This window comes from Balaenoptera borealis (genome assembly GCF_965194805.1).
Source record: "Balaenoptera borealis genome assembly, chromosome: 17".
NCBI classification, from domain to species: domain Eukaryota; kingdom Metazoa; phylum Chordata; class Mammalia; order Artiodactyla; family Balaenopteridae; genus Balaenoptera; species Balaenoptera borealis.
The window spans coordinates 11196825-11217958 of record NC_138876.1 but is presented as its reverse complement, the minus strand read 5'-3'; the positions used below and the strand labels follow the sequence as shown (position 1 = coordinate 11217958).

General features: G+C 38.6%; 1 protein-coding gene across 11 annotated transcripts in view; it reads left to right on the top strand.

Moving 5' to 3' along the window:
• The window catches only part of LOC309614571 (uncharacterized protein), a gene marked incomplete at its 5' end in the record, with an annotated part of 295377 nt that overhangs the window by 254725 nt on the left and 19518 nt on the right, over positions 1-21134 (top strand). For 10 of the 11 annotated variants that reach the window (XR_014236264.1, XR_014236265.1, XR_014236266.1 and 7 more), the window contains one exon: positions 553-19469. The exons of the other annotated variant lie outside the window; for it this stretch is intronic. Coding sequence is in view for 1 of the 10 variants with exons in the window: in XM_082363169.1 (XP_082219295.1) it covers positions 553-617 (65 nt within the window). Of the gene's footprint in view, positions 1-552; positions 19470-21134 lie in introns of those variants that run through there. 11 annotated transcript variants of the gene reach the window in all.

Sequence of the window (21134 nt, the reverse complement as noted above, 5' to 3'; positions counted from 1 at the left end):
TGCTCTGGAAGACACTCATAGAATAGAGGAGAGACAAAAACATAACACATTCGAACAGGCTGAGTGCTATCATTCAGGAGTATTACTCAGGCTGTAAGAGCACGAAGGAGCCACTAATGCTACCTGGGGTTCTCCACAAAAGCCAGACAAAGTCAATGGCATTGAGCTGATCTCTGAAGGCTGAGTAGCAGTCTACCAGTTTGGGAAGGTGTGCGTACTAGGTGGTCTCATGGGATCAGAGCCCATGGTGTGTGTTGGGGAAGATCATCAGGGAAGCCCCTACTTTATAGCCCATTTCCCTCTGAGGGTGGCTTTTCACTGAAGGCATTCAGTCTATTTATATCCCTCCTTCTTTATCTATACATGCTTGAAACCACTGATTGGATGTGAGAAAAACCATCAGTTGGATATCACCTGGGCATCTGTGCTATAAGGAACATAATTATGACAGGTGACATTCGTCAAACACTTATTACGTGCCACACACTGTTCTAACCATTTTTACTTATTTCATCCACACAGCAACCCTCACAGCATCTTCTTCTTTTGCAGCTTTGGAAACTGAAGCCCAGAGCCATCAAGGAGATTGTCCAAAACTTCTGGACACAAAATTGTGAACTTGGGATTCAAACATAGATATCCAGACTCCAGAGCTGTACTACTGAATATTAAATCCCATCCTGCCTTGAGTTTGCTGGAATTAGGAAAAGAAACCACAACTCTGGCCTAGAGTAACTCAACACTGACAGTTAATCTCCTAGAACATACAGATTAACCTGGAAGGGAACGCAGAAGAGTGAAAATGGTCATAGAAGAGTAGACTGTTAAATTTTATAGCTTTTAAGGTAAACACAATGCAGGAGTTCACACTAAGGAGTTACAATGTCATTACATCATTTTTTTTTTATTGGTCAAATGGGCTATATGTGCATAGTCAGTTAAACAACATACAATCCCATTGATGGGTTGCTTTTTCTCCTCCACGTACTCCAGAATGAGTAAGAGTGGGATTTTTGGTTTATTCCTACTAAGATGCAGATTAAAATGATGTGGTACTTAGCAAGGCTTCTATAATTATTACTTAAGTAAAAACGCACCTTTGAGTTGAAACCTCAGAGATTGTTTAAAGCATCTTCACATGATCTAGTTGGAGAAGCATAGGATGCTCCGCAGGTATAGCAATGAGACTAGACCCAGCCCTCCCGGCTCCCCCCTCCAGCCATATTTTCCCCCGCAGTGCTGACCATTCAATCAGGTGCAATGGCTGTCTGTGGCATCAGTGCTGCTCCGATCCTTGTCTAGAAAATATTCAGTCTGACCCCATCTAGATGAAAGTAGCATTAGGGTGAACAATCAGAAGTCAAATCAGAATGGTCAGTGGTGCTCCTCCTTTCAGGATGGCCTAAGGCTGACTCTCCCATGTGGGGTAGTTATTTAACATCTTTATGATTTGGCATCACCAGTTAGAGCTGAATTCTGAAGCAATGGCCAGTGGACCGTAGCCAGCCCTATAATGTGTTTTGTTTAACTCATTATTTTAAATGAATGAATGATGAATGAATATTATACTAAAATATTCAGAGATTTCCGTAAACAATCTGTTTTTTCAATTTCTTGTGAAAAGCAGAAGACCTGGCAACAACAGCCCACTTTTCTGCGTGGCACATGGCAGCGATTCACTGTAGCTGATTAGAATCTACACCATTTAGATAGGACATTCCTTTCCCTATGCATGTGGCCTGTTTTACCCAAGGTATCGGTCTGGCCCCAGTTTGGATTTGTTTTTGAACACTGACTTAGAGCATTAGGAAGAATGATACCTGATCTTTACATACTCTCCAACATGTTTGTATGGCTATTTGCTAAATTATAACTATGTCAAAGCAAATGACTGAACTATGGCTAATTCATGCAGCAAGTGTTGAACAAACATCACGTGTGTTTATGTTTCTATTTATGATTGTGTATAGTATTTTATTTCCAACATAAATCAAAGCCCGTCAGAAGGATTTCTTTATCGATCAATGTGATTAATGCAAGAAATTATATATGAACTACCTAGTTCCCTGGGGTGAAATTCAACTACTCCTGCAATGTGCAAAGAATACGCATGTTTCCTAATGTTAATAATCAGAAAAGAAACCCTTGGGTTAAATGATTAACAAAGAAGATAATCCTTTAAATAAAACGTGGTGTCTATACGTGCAAAATGTATAAAAATTATACCCAGCCACTGGAAGAGCATCTAGATTCAAGGAAGATCTAATGTAATGAAAAGTTTTCCTGAGATATAGAAAAGCAAAAGTATGACTTGTTAAATTAAGAAATGGGTATCGTATTTTTAAGCCATTTTTCTTTTAATTAAATATAATAGACCTTTAGGCAAAATTAATGTGACATGTTTTCACATGTTTAGCCACCTGGCAAAATCTTATCATCTGTCAAGAGCCACATCAAGCGGCTTCTGTGAAGCATTTAAACAAAACTCCATCTCTCCTTTGTAGCTCCCCACGATGATCTCAATCTTTGGTTGTTTTATTTATTTTACTCAAGTGTGATTATTAGTTACATGCCAGTTTTTCAGTTAAGACTGTGAGCTATTTGGTAACAGAAAAGTCAGCCATTTTCTTTTTTCTTTTTTTTCTCTCACACACGTAGCATAATGTCTGGCCAATGAAAAAAATTAATATTGTTGAAAGAATATGTGGATGAATAAATGTGTGAATGAATATTAAATGATTAAGTATTAAGCAAGCTTTGGGAGGCAACTATATAGCTGTGAAAACAGCACTGGATATATTCAGAATATTTAGAACTGAATTTTGTGTCTTCTACCTACAGCTTTGAGTCATTGAACAAGGAATTTTGCAGATGGACAGATATATTTCCTAATATATTTGCCCAGTAGGGCTATTGTGAACATCTAACGACATATTGCCTGTAAAAGTAACTTGAAATTGTTAAGTGCTTGTCAACTCTATGGGCTCATGGATATGAAGAATTCCATCATTTTCAGAAACTGTTAACAGTCATTTGCATCCTTTTTTTAACACTACTTTTGGCTAAAACTTGCAAATATGGCCTATACATTTTTGTTTTTATATTTGTCGGTTGGGGCTCTCTCAACAGAGACGTTCCATAGTGTTCATACTGTTTCCATGGGTACCGTTTTAAAAAACCAAGATGGTGGTGCCTTTTTGAAGTCAGTCAGACTTGAAGTTAGATTTTTGTTGGGAGCAGGGGATGAAAACAAAGAATTCTGAAGAAAGAGAAAAGAAAGTTATTGGGGCTTTCCAATTAAAGAATGCAAAAGAAATCTAAGTAAATTCTTACCATTTATAATGGAAGAGGTGGAAAATGGATGTTGGCGTGAGAATGATTATGCAAAAAATCCTTATTTACCCTTATAATGCTAGTGACCTTGGAGCCTCAATATTCTCACGTGTAAATGGGGAATGATGATAAATAGGCTTTCAGGTGTTGGGGATTAAATGAAATAACCTGTCTAGAGCATCTGGTACAGCACCTGGCACATTCCTTTTGGAGGGAATGTTCAGCCTCCCTGTGTATGCTGACAACAGGGAACTAGATTAGCAGTCCCTGGTTAGCCTAAGGGAAGATTTAATGCTGCTTTTCATGTGGGACCCAGCCCCAGCCATCTTCAAGGGAAGTTATTGCATCTGGCCCCAGAAGCAGAGCTGACATTTTTGACAGGGCCTTAAGTGCAGCTCCCCCTGGGGTGCTGTAACTGAGACAAGACAGGGCAGGTGGCAGTAATTGGCATCACATCCACTCAGGGATTGGATATAGCATGGATTACCATGGAATTCTTTTTTTTTTTTTAAGAGAGACTTCTATGAACCTTAGCCGGTTCTAAACCCTTTGATAATTATTTCTATCATCAATTACACAGCTGAAGGTTGAAAGGAAAGGCTGTATTTTCTTAGGAATAAGCAGATTTACCCTGTTGTTCCCAAAAAGAACAGTATGGTATTAATAGCTACCAGTTTTCCATTACTATTTTATTGCTCAGACTTACAAATCAGTGCTTGGACCCACAGGGTGCCACTTTACTTCATTTCCTGATACACTCCTGAATGTAAACTCTAAAATTCCAGGTTCCCTGGACACACCATGTCCTTTCACATCTTAATGCCTTGCTTCTTGTACATCCTTCAACTTAAAAAAAAAAAATCTGTTCCCTTTCCCGCTTCTATAACATCAGGCATCTTTAGGAGGCAGCAAAGACTAAACCTAGAACCTAGGGCCCATTGTTTGTCCTTTCTAATCCTCAGTTTTGTTATGTGCAAAATAGGAGCAAAACCTATCATGTGGGGCCAGAACATATATGTAACAGCAACACAGAATGTGGCAGAAGTAACTACAATGTGATTAGGTCTGCAAACCAGCCCTGCCCTGCACCTTGAAACTAACAGCGGCATATTGCTGCATAGTTTAAAGAGTTGATAGATGATAGACAGATAGATAGATAGATAGATAGATAGATAGGCAGACAAATGATAGATTCCAAAAGCAATACTTGAAAATATGGAATTTGCTGATGGTTTCATGGGGAGACAGAGGATATGGTTACTTTGCTCAGCATCATTCACCTTCAACAGAGGGTACTATTCAGCTCTGTCAATCTCAAAGCCTAATTATACTCTGAGTGGAAAAGGAAGAGGATATAACATTTATAAACCAAAAGATCAAATGAATAATAACTATTTTTAATAGTAATTATTTTAACAGTCTGTCTCTGTATTCATTAGGATTCTCCAGAAAAATATATTTATAAATATATATGTGTGTGTGTGTGTGTATAGATTGATTATAAGGTACTGATTCATGAGCTTACGGAAGCTTAGCCCCATGATCTGCCATCTGCAAGAGCAGCAGGGCCAGTGATACAATTCAAAGGCCTGAGAGCCGGAGAGCTGATGGTGTCGATTCTAGCCTCGGTCTGAAGGCTTGAGAACCAGGAGCATGAAAACAGGAGAAGATTCTTGTCCCAGCACAGCAGTTAGGCAGAGAGTGAATCCAGCCTTCCTCCATCTTTTTGTTCTATTCAGGCTCTCAACAGATTGGATAAATAAGTGATGCGTGGTTGGGTTAATGCGGCCTGTCACACTGGGGAGGGCCATCTGATTTGCTCAGTCCACCAATGCAAATGCTAATCTCCGTAGGAAACACTCTCACAGACACACCCAGAAATAATGTTCAACCAACTATCTGGGTATCTGTTGGCCCAGTCAGGTTGATGCACAGAATTAACCATCACAGTCTCCAAAGGCTTAGACCAGGAATTTGTGAAGAGTAATGGACTCCTGTAGGTACCTCTACTCCTAATTCTCAAAATGATGTCAACACGATTTCTTCTCACTCTAGGAGATATGAAACAGGGCTTCTTTAAATGATTGCCACTTTTCACCTCCTGTTAGGAATTGTTGATTTAACAAATATCTATTAAGTACCTACTCTCTGTCAGGTAATAGTAAGCAAAGAAGAAAAGAAGATGAGGTAGAAGTAAGTCCCTGCTCTCAGATAGATGACACTTTAATGTAGGGAAACAAATTCACACCAATTAAGGTATTGTCAGTTAATGTACTGTTAACCATGAAAGATGTGTACATGGAACTATGAAAAAATAACAGGAAGATCTATTTTATATTAGAGTGGCAGCATAGAAAAAGCCTCTGAGAATGACTGTATTTCTTAGAAACAAAGAACTGACTTTCTAGTAGGGCAACATGGGCTCTTTGCTTCATTTCTCCTTTCCTCCCTTCCTCTCTTCTCCTTTCTTTTTTTTTTTTTCTTTTCTTTTTGGTTATAAAAGAGAAAACATGAAAATGGCCCATTTCAAAAAATTCCTAGACAACAAGGCTTTACCTACTACTTCCCAACAGCAGGTCCAAAATAATAAAGTAATAGTCCTAGTGAAATTGGGCTGGGCTCATCCATCCTCAGAGAGTAGGGAATGAATATTCAGATCTGGAAGCTACAATAGATTTGGTTGTTGTCAAGAAGATAGAGAAGCTGAAGAATATATATTTAATAATAATCCCTAGTAGATAATCAGAGCCATTCTAAATTATTAATAATAATAATAATTGTAGTAATAAGCATAATGATGATAGGCTATTAACCATGTGCCAGTTCCTGTTTGAGGCACATCCTGTGCAAATGTCATTTAATGCTGGTAACAGTCTGTTTTATTCACATAAATATCCAAACGGCTTTGTCTAAAGAGCAATACAAAACTCTGAATTGGTTCTGGTTGGTAAAACTCTCAGGGAAGCTAAGTGAGAGGAGGACATGGCAGGGAGATCATCAGTGCATGGGGGCTGGTGTCATGGTTCCAGGTGAGGACATAGGAAGGAGGATTCAGCCATCTCCAGGTGTAAAAGTCGGCAAGATGTCAAAGAGTATTCTTAGTTCCAGCACTAATTTCAATTTATGTGTTTAATCTTTCATCCAACAAAAACCTATTTTGAAATCAAACATATGTTAATAATGATATATCAATAAGTATTACAATTAACCTTTGCAGCCCTATTATATTACCATGAACAGAGATTCTGGGACCCAGAGAGAAATATCTAGTCTGTGGTCATCTAGTGCTGCCCACATGGACCCAATATTTGGAAAGAGTAGCCCATAGGCCATTTTGATCTAACCCAAATCTTTTGTTTTCCATACAGGAAAAGTGGAAAAGTGAGGCCATGCAAAGGGAATAACTTGCTCAAGGTCACATAGTATAAGCTAGGGTCAAAGCCACAATCCATACCAAGCTGTTGGACTCCTGGGCTCTACCGCATTTTCAATGCATTAAGCTGCCCTGTGTCAGAGATCAGATTGACCCTTGGGCCAGGTGCCCCTTCAAAGCTTGAAATTGGGTTAAATCTCCCACTGATCACAACTCATGAAAGACATCTAGAAAATGGTCTCACAGTGTAACAAAGCTCAGCAAAGGAGTATGCGTGACTCACTGCAAATCATCTCCACTTTCTGAAGAGCAAGTCAGAGCCTAGGCTTTTCCCATAAAAGGGGAGACAGCATTTTTTCCGTGTGCAAGAAACTGTGATAATTAAATCAGGATCAAGCTGCTTTTCTCCCTCACATGTGAACTTTCACATCAAGCAACTCTCATCGTTGCCCACAAAAAGAAAATAAAGCTAGATTTACCTTATTTCTATGAAGCATGGGCTAGATGAATTGTGCACTTCCTATCCATTTTTTTAAAGGCTATTTTAAAAAGGCAAAAGGATTACCCCCAGAGTATTAAGATAGTTTCTCACAAATACAAGCAAACAGTTAAAAGTGTCAACAAGCAGTGTGTAAAACAGAGTGCTCAAGCAGCCATCTGAATAAACTGGGTTTTAATCCTGATCTACGTGTAGCCTTGGGAAAGAAACATCGCCCCTCTAGGCTTTGGTTTCTTCCTCCGAAAAAGATGAGCTCTAATGTCTTTGTTTCTCTACCTTTCCACAAGTTTTTAATTAAGAATATGTGTAAAGTAAGTGAGGTTATTCCAAGGCACAGGCGCACACGTCATCTCTGGACTGGAAAGTCAGGGTTCATAGCAAGAGATTATCGTCAACAAGTCCACAAGGGTCTTCATAACCCAGTCAAGAGTCAAAGGATCATTGAGGGGAAATTCCATTCTCATTCCCAGGCTGTTTTCCTATGAATCCTCATCCAATTTAAGCACATAAGAAGGGCTTTTTCATATGTTAAAATGTGCATATCCCAAGTTTAACATTTCCCACCAAAATAGAACACATTTGTACCTCCATCAGCTATTCACAAGAGGATGTTTAAAATCCACACATTTATGAATTAAAAGTACAAAGTACAATTTGTATCAATTTTAAAGAGAAAAAAGGGGGGGGGGGGTGGTTGTGAGTAGTCTAAATGAAACATCATGTCAAAAATAGAATACATAACCTGGCAACAAGAAAAATGTTCCTAGCACTTGATGAAAATTAAGTTCAAGATGGTGTGTGTTCAAGGAATAAAAATGACTGTATCTATGGAATTTTGAATTTTAAAAAGAGGCTTTTCATAGGCTTCATCTCATTTGTAAGGACTTCAATTTTTAAATTAACATAGCATAAAATTAACTTTTTATGTGAATACAGGTCTATACATTTTCTTTAACATCTTTGAGTATAATTGCTTTACAATGGTGTGTTAGTTTCTGCTGTATAACAAAGTGAATCAGCTATACATAAACATATATCCCCATATCTCCTCCCTCTTGCGTCTCCCTCCCACCCTCCCTATCCCAACTCTCTAGGTGGACACAGAGCACCGAGCTGATCTCCCTGTGCTATGTGGCTGCTTCTCACTAGCTATATATGTTACATTTGGTGGTGTATATCATCCCATAGGTTTTGGATCGTCGTGTTTTCATTGTCATTTTTTCTAGGTATTTTTTGATTTCCTCTTTGATTTCTTCAGTGATCTCTTGGTTATTTAGTAGTGTATTGTTTAGCCTCCATGTGTTTGTATTTTTTACAGTTTTTTTTCCTGTAAGTGATATCTAGTCTTATAGCATTGTGGTCAGAAAAGGTACCTGATATGATTTCAATTTTCTTAAATTTACCAAGGCTTGTTTTGTGACCCAAGGTATGATCTATCCTGGAGAATGTCCCATGAGCACTTGAGAAGAAACTGTATTCTGTTGTTTTTGGATGGAATGTCCTATAAATATCAATTAAGTCCATCTTGTCTAATGCATCATTTAAAGCTTGTGTTTCCTTATTTATTTTCATCTTGGTTGATCTGTCCATTGGTGAAAGTGGGGTGTTAAAGTCCCCTACTATGATTGTGTTACTGTAAATTTCCCCTTTTATGATGTTAGCATTTGCCTTATGTATCGAGGTGCTCCTATCTTGGGTGCATAAATATTTACAACTGTGATATCTTCTTCTTGGATTGATCCCTTGATCATTATGTAGTGTCCTTCTTTGTCTCTTGTAATAGTCTTTATTTTAACGTCTATTTTGTCTGATACGAGAATTGCTACGCCAGCTTTCTTTTGATTTCCAATTGCATGGAATATCTTTTTCCATCCCCTCACTTTCAGTCTGTATGTGTCCCTAGGTCTGAAGTGAGTCTCTTGTAGACAGAATACATACGGGTCTTGTTTTTGTATCCATTCAGCCAGTCTATGTGTTTTGGTTGGAGCATTTAATCCATTTACATTTAAGGTAATTATAGATATGTATGTTCCTATGACCATTTTCTTAATTGTTTTGCATTTGTTATTGCAGGTCTTTTCCTTCTCTTGCATTTCCTGCCTAGAGAAGTTCCATTTGTTGTAAAGCTGGTTTGTTGGTGCTGAATTCTCTTAGCATTTGCTTGTCTTTAAAGGTTTTAATTTCTCCGTTGAATCTGAATGAGTTCCTTGCTGGGTAGAGTAAACTTGGTTGTAGGTTTTTCCCTTTCATCACTTTAAATATGTCCAGCCACACCCTTCTGGCTTGCAGAGTTTCTGCTTAAAGATCAGCTGTTAACCTTATGGGGATTCCCGTGTATGTTATTTGTTGCTTTTCCCTTGCTGCTCTTAATATTTTTTCTTTGTATTTAATTTTTGATCGTTTGATTAATGTGTCTTAGCATGTTTCTCCTTGGATTTATCCTGTATGGAACTCTCTGCACTTCCTGGACTTGATTGACTGTTTCCTTTCCCATGTTAGGGAAGTTTTCAACTATAATCTCTTCAAATATTTTCTCAGTCCCTTTCTTTTTCTCTTGTTCTTCTGGGACCCCTATAATTCTAATGTTGGTGCATTTAATGTTGTCCCAGAGGTCTCTGAGACTGTCCTCAATTCTTTTCATTCTTTTTCCTTTATTCTGCTCTGCAGTAGTAATTTCTACTATTTTATCTTCCAGGTCACTTATCCATTCTTCTGCCTCAGTAATCCTGCTATTGATTCCTTCTAGAGAATTTTAAATTTCATTTATTGTGTTGCTCATCATTGTTTGTTTGCTCTTTAGTTCTTCTAGATCCTTGTTAAACGTTTCTTTATTTTCCCCATTCTATTTCCAAAATTTTGGATAATCTTTACTATTATTACTCTGAATTCTTTTTCAGGTAGACTGCCTATTTCCTCTTCATTTGTTTGGTCTCGTGGGTTTTTACCTTGCTCCTTCATCTGCTGCGTATTTGTCTTCTCATTTTGCTTAACTTACTGTGTTTGGGGTCTCCTTTTCACAGACTGCAGGTTCGTAGTTCCCGTTATTTTTGGTGTCTGCCCCCAGTGGCTAAGGTTGGTTCAGTGGGTTGTGTAGGCTTCCTGGTGGAGGGGACTGGTGCCTGTGTTCTGGTGGAAAAGTCTGGATCTTGTCTTTCTGGTGGTCAGGACTGCGTCTGGTGGTGTGTTTTCGGGTGTCTGTGACCTTATTATGATTTTAGGCAGCCCCTCTGCTAATGGGTGGGGTTGTGTTCCTGTCTTGCTAGTTGTTTGGCATGGGTTGTCTAGCCCTGTAGCTTGCTGGTCATTGAGTGGAGCTGGGGCTTAGCATTGAGATGGAGATCTCTGGGAGAGCTCTCACCGATTGATATTACGTAGGGCCGGGAGGTCTCTGGTGGACCAATGTCCTGAACTCGGCTCTCCCACCTCAGAGGCTCCGGCCTGACACCTGGCCAGAGCACCAAGACCCTGTCAGCCACACGGCATGAAACTGATATGAAATCATGCTACTCCAAAACTGGCAGACTTTCTTTCCTGCTCTTGACTGAAAGACTCTCCACTGAGGATCCTGGGTATCTTTTCTTTTATACTTCACTGGACTCGTCCACAGTAAACAATAACAACCATGATGATGATGATGATGATGATGATGTAATGTGTGGTATCTCTTGAAAATCCAAAGATTTTCTCATGTGAAATTTCTGTACTTCTTCCCAATTCTCAGTTTTGTCTCCAATGGCGCTAACTGGCAGAAGCACCTCTGTACCGCCATCTCCGAGGGCTGCTGCCCACCTTGGCCCCAGCCCAGCAGCCCCTTGGCACCCAGGAAGTGGATCACAAAGCCCCAGCGGCAGCCCAGATCTGCTCCAGCCGCTCACGGGCACCCCAGGTCTATACATTTCAACACAATGTATAGATTCGTGCAATCACCACCACAGTCACAATAGAGAACCATTTCATCACCCTCAATAACTCCACCAAGCTATCCTTTTATAGTCGTCTTCTTCCCCCACACCTGACCCCTAGCAACCAACTGATGTGTTTCTCAATATACATGGCATCATACATTGTGTAACTTTTGGAAACTTCTTTCACTCACCTATGGGATCCATTCAAGTGGTTGTGTTAATCAAAGTTTCATTTCTTTTTATTGGTAAATAGTATTTCATCCCATGGAGGTACCACAGTTTATCTATTCTCCCATGAAGAACATTTGAGTTGTTTACAGTTTTGGCCAATTACAAATACAGCTGCTAAAAACACTCATGTATAGAGTTTTGTGTGAACAAATGTCTCTATTTATCCAGGGTTAAATACAGTACTTAGGAACAGGCCATACTGTATGCATAGGCTTAACTTTATAATAAACTGTTAAAGTGTTTTCCAGAGTGGCTGTACTATTCATAGATATCGGAATGAATGGCACTTGAAGTTGACACACATTTTCTGCAACTGGCCCCACCCATCTCTTGGTTCAGGCCCACCCTCTTTCACATGTATCCCTAGTGCCCAGCCAAACTGAAGGATCTGCGTATCTCAGAGACCACCACGGTCTCTCAGTTTTAGGCCTTTGCTTCCTCTGCCTGAGATGGCCAACCTTCTGGAAAACTTAGTATTTTTGAAACACAGCTGAGGCCAAAATTCTTTGTCTAACTTGACTTTTATTCAAGCAGGATAATGCTTTCTGCATTGTTCTCTCATCATGCTTCTTCCACCAAATCCTGCCTGTGAATAAGGAGGAACAGTGAACTGTTTGATGTTCTATCTTCCTTCACTCATTCACACCTTCAGCAAATATTTATTGAGTATCTACTATGCTCCAGGCATTGCCTAGATTCTCAGGTTAAGCTCAATCTGGTGTCTGGCACAAGATAAGCAGTCAGGAGAGGTATTCTGGGTGCATAGCATAAACAACATGGCTAAGGTTACACATGCTTTAAAAATTAAAACCTAGATCTATTGCTCATTCTGCTGTCTCTTAATTAAACACACCTAACCCCAGGGGCAACTGTATTATTCTAAAACTCTCTTTGGAGGGAAGGGACTGTTTCATTAATCTTTATATCACATGAGCTGATATGTGAGTGCTCAGTAAATATTTGCTGGAATGCATTGACTTGGTAGTGAAAACTGTATTTTACAGTGTTAGGTTTGCCATTTGATACAAAACCAAGCTGTTTTTTAAAAATATTTTATTGGACAATCAACTTTTTGTTTTTATATTGAAAGATTTTTGTCCAACAAAAATTATGTCTCCTCATCATAGTCAAGGTTTCCTTAAACATAAAATAAAACATATCCTCTCATTTCATATTTCACATAGTAAGCATATTTCCTCCATGGCAGCTCATTTTCTCTGGCATCTGCGATTTGCTTAAATAATTGACTCGAGTCTGCAACAGCAGTTTGTAATGCCTGTGGTAGTGCCTCGATAATAAGACATTTGGTAATTTGGTCATTTTGTTCGAATAGCTGGTGGGTTTAATAAATGCCTATTGAAACTGTTATTGAACTAATGTATCATTTATTCATCAAACACTGATTGAGTGCCAGCATCGTAGTAGGTGCTGGTACTGCAGAGATGAATAACACAGTGTCCTGATCATTCTGAATACGAAAAAGACACTGTGTAATCTAGTCCAGGAAGGATGGGGACAAATGGTTACTAAATGAATGCATTCCACAGAGATTTGAAGATTACCACGTACCTCTATATCTTTGGGGGCTTGTTCTTTTGTTTCAAGTTCAACAAATGCAAATCCGTTAGGGTTTCTTATAAATGTACAATGAAGGATGTTGGATTCAGCCAACATTCCCACATTTCTCAGATACTCTCTGAATCTAAGTGTGATTAATATTCTTTTGAAGCACTCCTAAAATGTAGCTAGACATAAGGAAGAATGTTTTCAAGCAGTATATTCTTAAATCATTTGTAGTACAAATTGCCTTAACCGGGTACTTGGAGTATTAGACATTCACTCTGTCCCTTATGCTAGTTACAACTAAATTACTCTCTAAAGTATGTCAATATGTATAACAACAACCGTGTCTTTCCACATGGAGTTCACAGTTTAAGTGGAAAATAGGTCATGATACTATGAGAGTAGAAAGAAAAGAGGCATTAGCTTTGTTGGAAGGAAAGGAGTCACCAGTGACTTCACAGAGGAAAAGATACTTAATTGAGTCTCGAAGGATTATTAGGTGTTTTTCAGACAGACAAGGAACTGGAAGGGTTTATAGAGGAAAAGCAAGGAATTATATATAGCATGGGATTTTGAGAAAACTAAGTATTTAATGATGAGCTGGTGGAATCTATTGCCAGTAGAATATATGTAATCTTATTCTATTTTTTTCCATTGATGCATTTCAAGAACCTTGAAGAGTGCCTAACTCACAGTAGCTGCTCAATAAATACTGTTAAATAAGGAGCAAGAAAGATTGGCAAGAAGGAGGCTAACAGTGAAGAAGCAATACTGAAACTAGAGATCAGAAAGGGGGATAGATTTCCAGGATAGGGTCTGGTGGTCATGGTTCAGGAGTCATTAGCATTTAGAGACTAAGATACAGGAGGATACTGAGTGCATCCATTTCCCTACCTCCTGGCAAACGACTCCATATCCAGTGCCAAGCCCCATGTCTGACACACGTCAGAACTCAACAAATATTTGTTGAATGTAAAAATAAAATTTTTCCTCTCAAAGTGTGATCAGTACTTCTGACCCACTCAGAGAAAGGGAAAAAGGGAAAGAAGCCACAAATTGACTAATTTGTTTATTCCACAATTTTAATTTTTCTTTCTTCTTCTAGAGAAAGTTCAAAAAGAAATAAACCTATGTGTATATGGTCGATTAATTTTCAACAAAGGTGTGACGAGTATACAATGGGGAAAAGATAAGTCTCTTCCATAAATGATGCTGGAGAAACTGTACCTCCATGTTCAAAAGAATGAAACTGAACCCCTGGCTTACACCATTCACAAAAATTAACTCAAAATGGATTAAAGCTGTAAACCATAAAACTCCTGAAGCCATACAAACTCTTAAAGAAAACATGGGGAAAAAGTTCCTTGACATTGGTATTGGTAATTTCTTTTTGCATTTGACACCAAAAGCAAAGGCAACAAAAGCAAAAATAAACAAGTGGGAGGACATCAAACTAAAAAGCTTCTGCATAGCAAAGAAAACCATCAATAAAATGAAAAGGCAGCCTATGGAATGGGAGAATGTATTTCCAAGCCACATATCCAGTAGAGGTTAATATCTAAAATATACAAGGTACTCATACAGCTCAATAGCAAAAAGTCCCAAATAACTCAATTTTAAAAATTGGCAAAGGATCTTAATAGACATTTTTCCAAAAAAGACATACAAATGGCCAACAGGTACATGAAAAGGTGATCAAAATGTCTAATCATGAGAGAAATGCAAATCAAAACCACAATGACATATCACCTCACATCTATAAGGTGGTCTATTATCAAAAAGAAAATAGATAAAAATGCTGATGAGGATGTAGAGAAAAGGGAACACTTGTACACAGTTGGCGGGATTGTAAACTGGTAGAGCCACTATGAAAAACAGTAGGGAAGAGCCTCAAGAAATTAAAAATAGAACTACTACATGATCCAGCAATCTCACTGCTGGGTATATATCCAAAGGAAATAAAAGCACTATCTCAAAGAGATATATACATTCCCTTGTTTATTGCAGTATTATTCACAACAGCCAAGGTGTGGAAACAACCTAAGTGCACATCAATGGATGAATCAGTGAAGAAAATGTGTTGTATATATATACAATGGAATATTATTCAGCCTTAACAGAAAAGGAAGTCCTGCCATTTGCAATAACATGGATGAACCTGGAGGGCATTATGCTGAATGAAATAAGCCAGACTACAGGGAATGGGAGAAATGGAGAGAGGTTTGTAAAAGGGTTCAAACTTTTATTTATAAGGTGAATAAGGTCTGAAGACCTAATGTATAACATGGCGACTATAGTTAATTACACTTTACTGTATAACTGAAGTTTGCTAAGAAAGTAGAACTTAAGTGTTCTCACACACATACACAAAAGGTAAATATGGGCTGTTAGGGATATGCTTATTAACACGATGGAGGAATCCTTTCACAATGTATACATATATCAATGCTGTGTACTCTAAATAAATTACAATTTTATCTGTCAATTATGTTTCAGTAAAGCTGGAGGAAAGAGTAGAAACAAATCTTGCTGGCCTGGGGAATACCCATTCTGTGGCTACATCCCATAATTGTCCAAATATCGTAGAGACAGTTCCGCATTCATCTTTCATGATATTAGCTCCAGATCTTCTACCTAGGTGTGGCTTAGGAGGGTCGGGGTGCACTGGAGCCAGCTTGTGTTGGGAATTTTGCTAGTCAGAGATTTTGCTAGCCAATTGTTAAATACAGCTATCCTTGAAATCAGCCATAATGGGAGTATTCACATGACAAAGATCAACAAACACTACAAAGCAGGGTTACTTTTGTTTTCTGAGAGCCGGTTCATACCACCTGAGTGGAAAATTGATTAGAATCTGCACTTTCATAGAAAACCTACTGTTTTCCCTTTGAGTATATGCTTTTCTGGGCAACATGTGAAGAGTAGTAGTGAAGAACATGAAGAATTCCCAAAGCTATCCCTTGATTTCACGACTTCACTTGGTTGACCAGCTGAACCACTGGAACTCCACTGGGGATTGAATACCATTTTTCCCACAAAAGGAGATGCAAAGGGGATCCAAAGGGTAGAGTCCTCAAATCTTCTTTAAGTATATATGGTTAAGTTGTAACACACAGGGTATTATATTACTGATGAAAATGTTCTAGGATCAATTGATCCAAGTCTGTAAAATTATAAAAATGGTGCTATGTCAACCAAAATTTGTTTTCCATTATGAATGAAGTTATGTTCTGCATTATGAATTGTGGTCCTGCACAGTGTTCAGTCCTGGAGAAGATGAAAGATGGTGTTACGTGTCTTCCCAACTCCCACAGCTCCTCTCTTAATCAGATAAGCCTTTCTAGCAATTATAAAAAGCTATTCAGATATAGCAAGAGTTTGTGAAACTCTTCAGTGCTCCCAAATCTGCCTTACATCTTGAGCATCACCCAGCCCTCCTGGATCCTCTCATGTTGCTACAACCCCCTTTCATGCTTAGCCACATTTCCTCAGTACTTTACAATCATTTTGTTCCGTATTTTTTGGCTCATCCCCAGGTAGAGGGAAAAGAGAAGCCAGCTGCAGAATGTGGCTTACTTAGAGGAATCCCTGCAGGGAAAATTGCCTTTGACTTTGAGGAAGCAAAGGATCCATAGCAAGTTTTGTTATATGACTTTACGTATGACTGTTCATTGAGATTTAGGCATTAGACGTGCCAAGTTGAAGTCAGTTAGTCTTGGGCTTAGACCTGAGTGGACTCTGCCATATCTCACCCTTGAGATCTTGACTAAGCTATTCAACCTTTCCCCTCCTCAATGTCCTCACCTGGAACATGGAGATGAGAATAAATGCAGCATAGGCTTGTGAGTGTTGGCTAAACTAAATGGTGTATGTACAGTGCCTGGCATAAAATAAGAGCTTAATAAATGCTTTTTGGTTTATTTCTTAATGCCATAAATCCTTAGCTCAAGGGAAATTTATGCCACGTAGAGTGTGCTCTGTAGATTACAGTATAGAATGCTATGGTTATTTATAAAACAAGCATCACAATGTCTGCGTGACAGTGAAGGTCAACAATACAGTTACATAAACCCTAATAACAACAGACACTAACATAGACTTAACAGCAGTTACCAATTTCTAGGAGCTATTCTAAGTGCTTTACCTATACTAACTCATTTAATCAACAAAAGAACCCTATAAAGTAGGAACCATCTTTACCATTTCCAATTTACAGATCAAAGGAACTGAGGCAAAGTTTAACTTACCCAAGGTCACCCACCCAGAAAGCTGCAGAGCTGAGATTTAAACTCAGGGAGTTTAGAATCTTTGCCCCAAACCACTAAAGTATCTCGCCCCTTACAATAAAGAAAACATTTTTATGTACATTTTCTCACTGACTTCACGTAACCCTGGGAAATAAGCCACTTCAGAAATTCCCTGGCATTCTAACCTTTGGGCTCTAGCTTGATTTGCTCTCCCTGAATCTTAGTCTCAGCTCTGCCCAGGGTTTACAGCATTCAATTGTGCTGCCTTGAAGCTAGAGACTAAACTTCCTGGTTGATTGGCTTTCTAGAACTGTATAACACGTGGCCATCCCTGGAACAACAGCCTCTGCTGGCTTCCATGTGGTTGACAGCCTGGGTTTTAAGGCTCTTTTGGTAGCAAGTGAAACAAAAAACAACAAACAAACACCTGCATAAATGAGCTTAAGCAGAAAAACTAGGAAAGGTGGAATCTATGAAAAGGAGATAGGGATATTCCATGGAACCCAAAGAAAGGAAACGCAGTCAGAAAAGATTAAAACCTAGAAACTGAGATCTGTCAGAAAAATCAAGTCCCAACATCCCTCAGTCCCTCGCTCTATGACATCATGCTCCAGCCCATGTTTTGTTTACATTTCCTTTATTCTTTTCTTTCTACAAACTGATTTTCTCTCCTTTTCTGGGTGTCTGACAAAAGATGGTCATCCTATACCTCCAAAGTTCACATGCTTCTTCATATGTGACTAGCAGAATCTGACTAACGTCTCTGAATTCCAATTTTAAATCCTGAATTGGGAGAATATGTTTGACCTTTGGAGGGATCATGTGCCCACTCTTGGTTCTGTACCCATATGGAAGGGCAGTGCTGGGAAAATACGGTCGCATAGTAAAATTCTGGTGGTCAAAGCCCACACCTGTTGGAAGATGGCATTTGTTAGAAAATAATGTATGGTTTATTGGCTCGGCAGAGACCCAGGAAGAAATATACTATATAAGGGTCTGCCTGACTCAAGTCTTCCTTCACTAAGGAATTAGTGACATTCCTCAGCTCTGTCCTCCTCTTTGCCATTAAGGTCCCAATGACTATGCTATTCACTGAGATTCTTGCAAATAGTTTTTTTTTTATCATAGTAATGAAGAATCCTCTTCAACATAAAATTCTCTGTCAGAATACAGCTCAATATGGGCAGTGTAACCTAACATACGCTGTAATAAATGGAGAACATTCTTAAAACTGTGAACTATGTTTTTCAAGATGTCAGGATGAAAGTTTAAAATGTTCTCCTATTTTAAAATTCAAATTTTTCAAGTGCACATTTACTTATCACATGGAATCTTTGCCACTCTCAGAAAGAAAAAAAATCTGCAGATTCTAGCTTCAAATCAGAACATTTTTTATACTCAGCAAACATTCTCTGCTTGCAGAAATATTACTGAGAGCAAGAGATGACTCTTTCTGCTGCTCAAAGCTGACTCTTTGCCAGGTGATTTTTAAAAACCATTAGTTATATTCCAAAAGTACACATTTAAACATAATTTTTTTTCCTTAAACAATATCAGGATTACTTTTTTAAACCTTGAAGAACAGAGGGCTTGAAAAATAATTTAAAGCTGAGTGTAAAACATGGGTTTCTACTCTGCTCTTCTTTCTGGTAGTGGGTTGGTGGGTATAACATATGCAGGTATTAGACATCCCAGCTCTTCTCTTCCTTACTCTGAGACCCTGAGCAAGTGATTCATCTCTCAGGGCCTCATTTTCCCCATTTTTAAATAAGGATAACTATGCCTAAGGACAAGGAAGGTAACGTGTAAGATTCTTACCAGAGTCCCCGCACTTACAGCATAGGTTCAGTAAATGTTTGTTCTCTATTTATTCAACCATTTCTCTTTCTGTCACTGAGTCCATTTTATTTTATGCTGTTCCATTTCATGAGAGGAGTTAATACCTTACTAACCTGAGATTTACATGACATTTTACTAATTGGCTCTTTACCCAGACATCTGCCATGTGCCAGGTAACACAAGAGAAAAGAAGGTACAATTAAATTCTTCATATCTATCTTGACCTAAACATATTTCTGGTAGGAAACTGCTCCTATTATCTGTCTGAGGCCAAACACAAGGTAGTACATTATAGTAAGAAAGAGAGCTTAGATGATATGAGAGAACCTGTGTCAAGCTACCATACTTCCTCTACCTCAAACTCTACCTCTACTGCCCCAAAGACCATCAAGCTACCATCTCATAACTCTATGTCTATCTGGTCCCCAGATCAAAAACCATTGATGTGTGTTATGGCTGTGTTCACTTAAATTTCTTTGACTATTAGTGAGTCTTCCCAAGTTTTCTTGGTTCATTTGCTAGTTTTATTTTCTTTTTGTAATTACTAGTTCATGTCTCATCTATTATACTGTTCATTGATAACCTTCCTTTCATTAATTTGTAAGAGACCTTCATTTTTTTTAATATCTTTATTGGAGTATAATTGCTTTACAATATTATGTTAGTTTCTGCTGTACAACAAAGTGAATCAGCTATGTGTATACATATATCCGCAAATCCCCTCCCTCTTGAGCCTCCCTCCCACCCTCCCTATCCCACCCCTCTAGGTGGTCACAAAGCACCGAGCTGATCTCCCTGTGCTATGCAGCAGCCTCCCACTAGCCATCCATTTTACATTTGGTAGTGTATATATGTCACTACTACTCTCTCACTTCGTCCCAGCTTCCCCTTCCCACACCCCCGCCCCGTGTCCTCAAGTCCGTTCTCTACGTCTGCATCTTTATTCCTGCCCTGCCACTAGGTTCATCAGTACCGTTTTTTCAGATTCCATATATGTGCGTTAGCATACGGTATTTGTTTTTCTCTTTCTGACTTACTTCACTCTCTATGACAGATTCTAGGTCCATCCACCTCACTACAAATAACTCAATTTTGTTTCTTTTTATGGCTGAGTAATATTCCATTGTATATATGTGCCACATCTTCTTTATCCATTCATCTGTCAATGGACATTTAGGTTGCTTCCATGTCCTGGTTATTGTAAATAGAGCTGCAATGAACATTGCAGTACATGTATCTTTTTGAATTGTGTTTTTCTCAGGGTATATGTCCAATAGTGGGATTGCTGGGTCATATGGTAGTTCTATTTTTAGTTCTTTAATGAACCTCCATACCATTCTCCATAGTGGCTACAATAGATATTTCTCCAAGGAAGACATACAGATTGCCAACAAACACATGAAAAGATGCTCAACATCACTAATCTTTAGAGAAATGCAAATCAAAACCACAGTGAGGTATCACCTCACACCGGTCAGAATGGCCATCATCAAAAAATCTAGAAACAATAAATGCTGGAGAGGGTGTGGAGAAAAGGGAACCCTCCTGCACGGTTGGTGGGAATGTAAATTGAGACCTTCATTTATGATGCTGTCTACCAAATATGTCACAGTGTTCCCAGTTAATCATTTGATTCATTTATGTTCCTTTATATAAACATAGTTTTAAAACTACAGATATTCAAAACCAGATATCTGGTTTCAAATTTTATGTGTTTTTTAAAATTTTCTATTCATTTCATCTTTAGAAAAATGTTATAGCTAAACAACTATCACAGATTACTGTAGGGTAGCTTGGGCCAGAAGTATTTATTGAATGAAATACAAGTAAACAAATTTGGGTTAATGAGCAAAATTCAACCCAAATGATGCCCAGAAGCAGAGAATCTGTCCCAAAGTATAAATTTAGACTTAATGATGAACAGGACTCAGTATTCAAAATTCTGAATCTGAGGCCATTTAACACTCTGCCCTTTGCAATATGCTGCCCATGGTCTTTCAAATGAACAGGATCCAGATGTAGAGGGGTAGGGACCCTTTTACAAGGACTGGAACAAGTGGTGAAGGCTTAATCAGAGCAGGAATAGATGCCAGAAGAAATAGATTCATGGCCCTGAGCTGCTAGCCTAGGACACTTTTAATTGC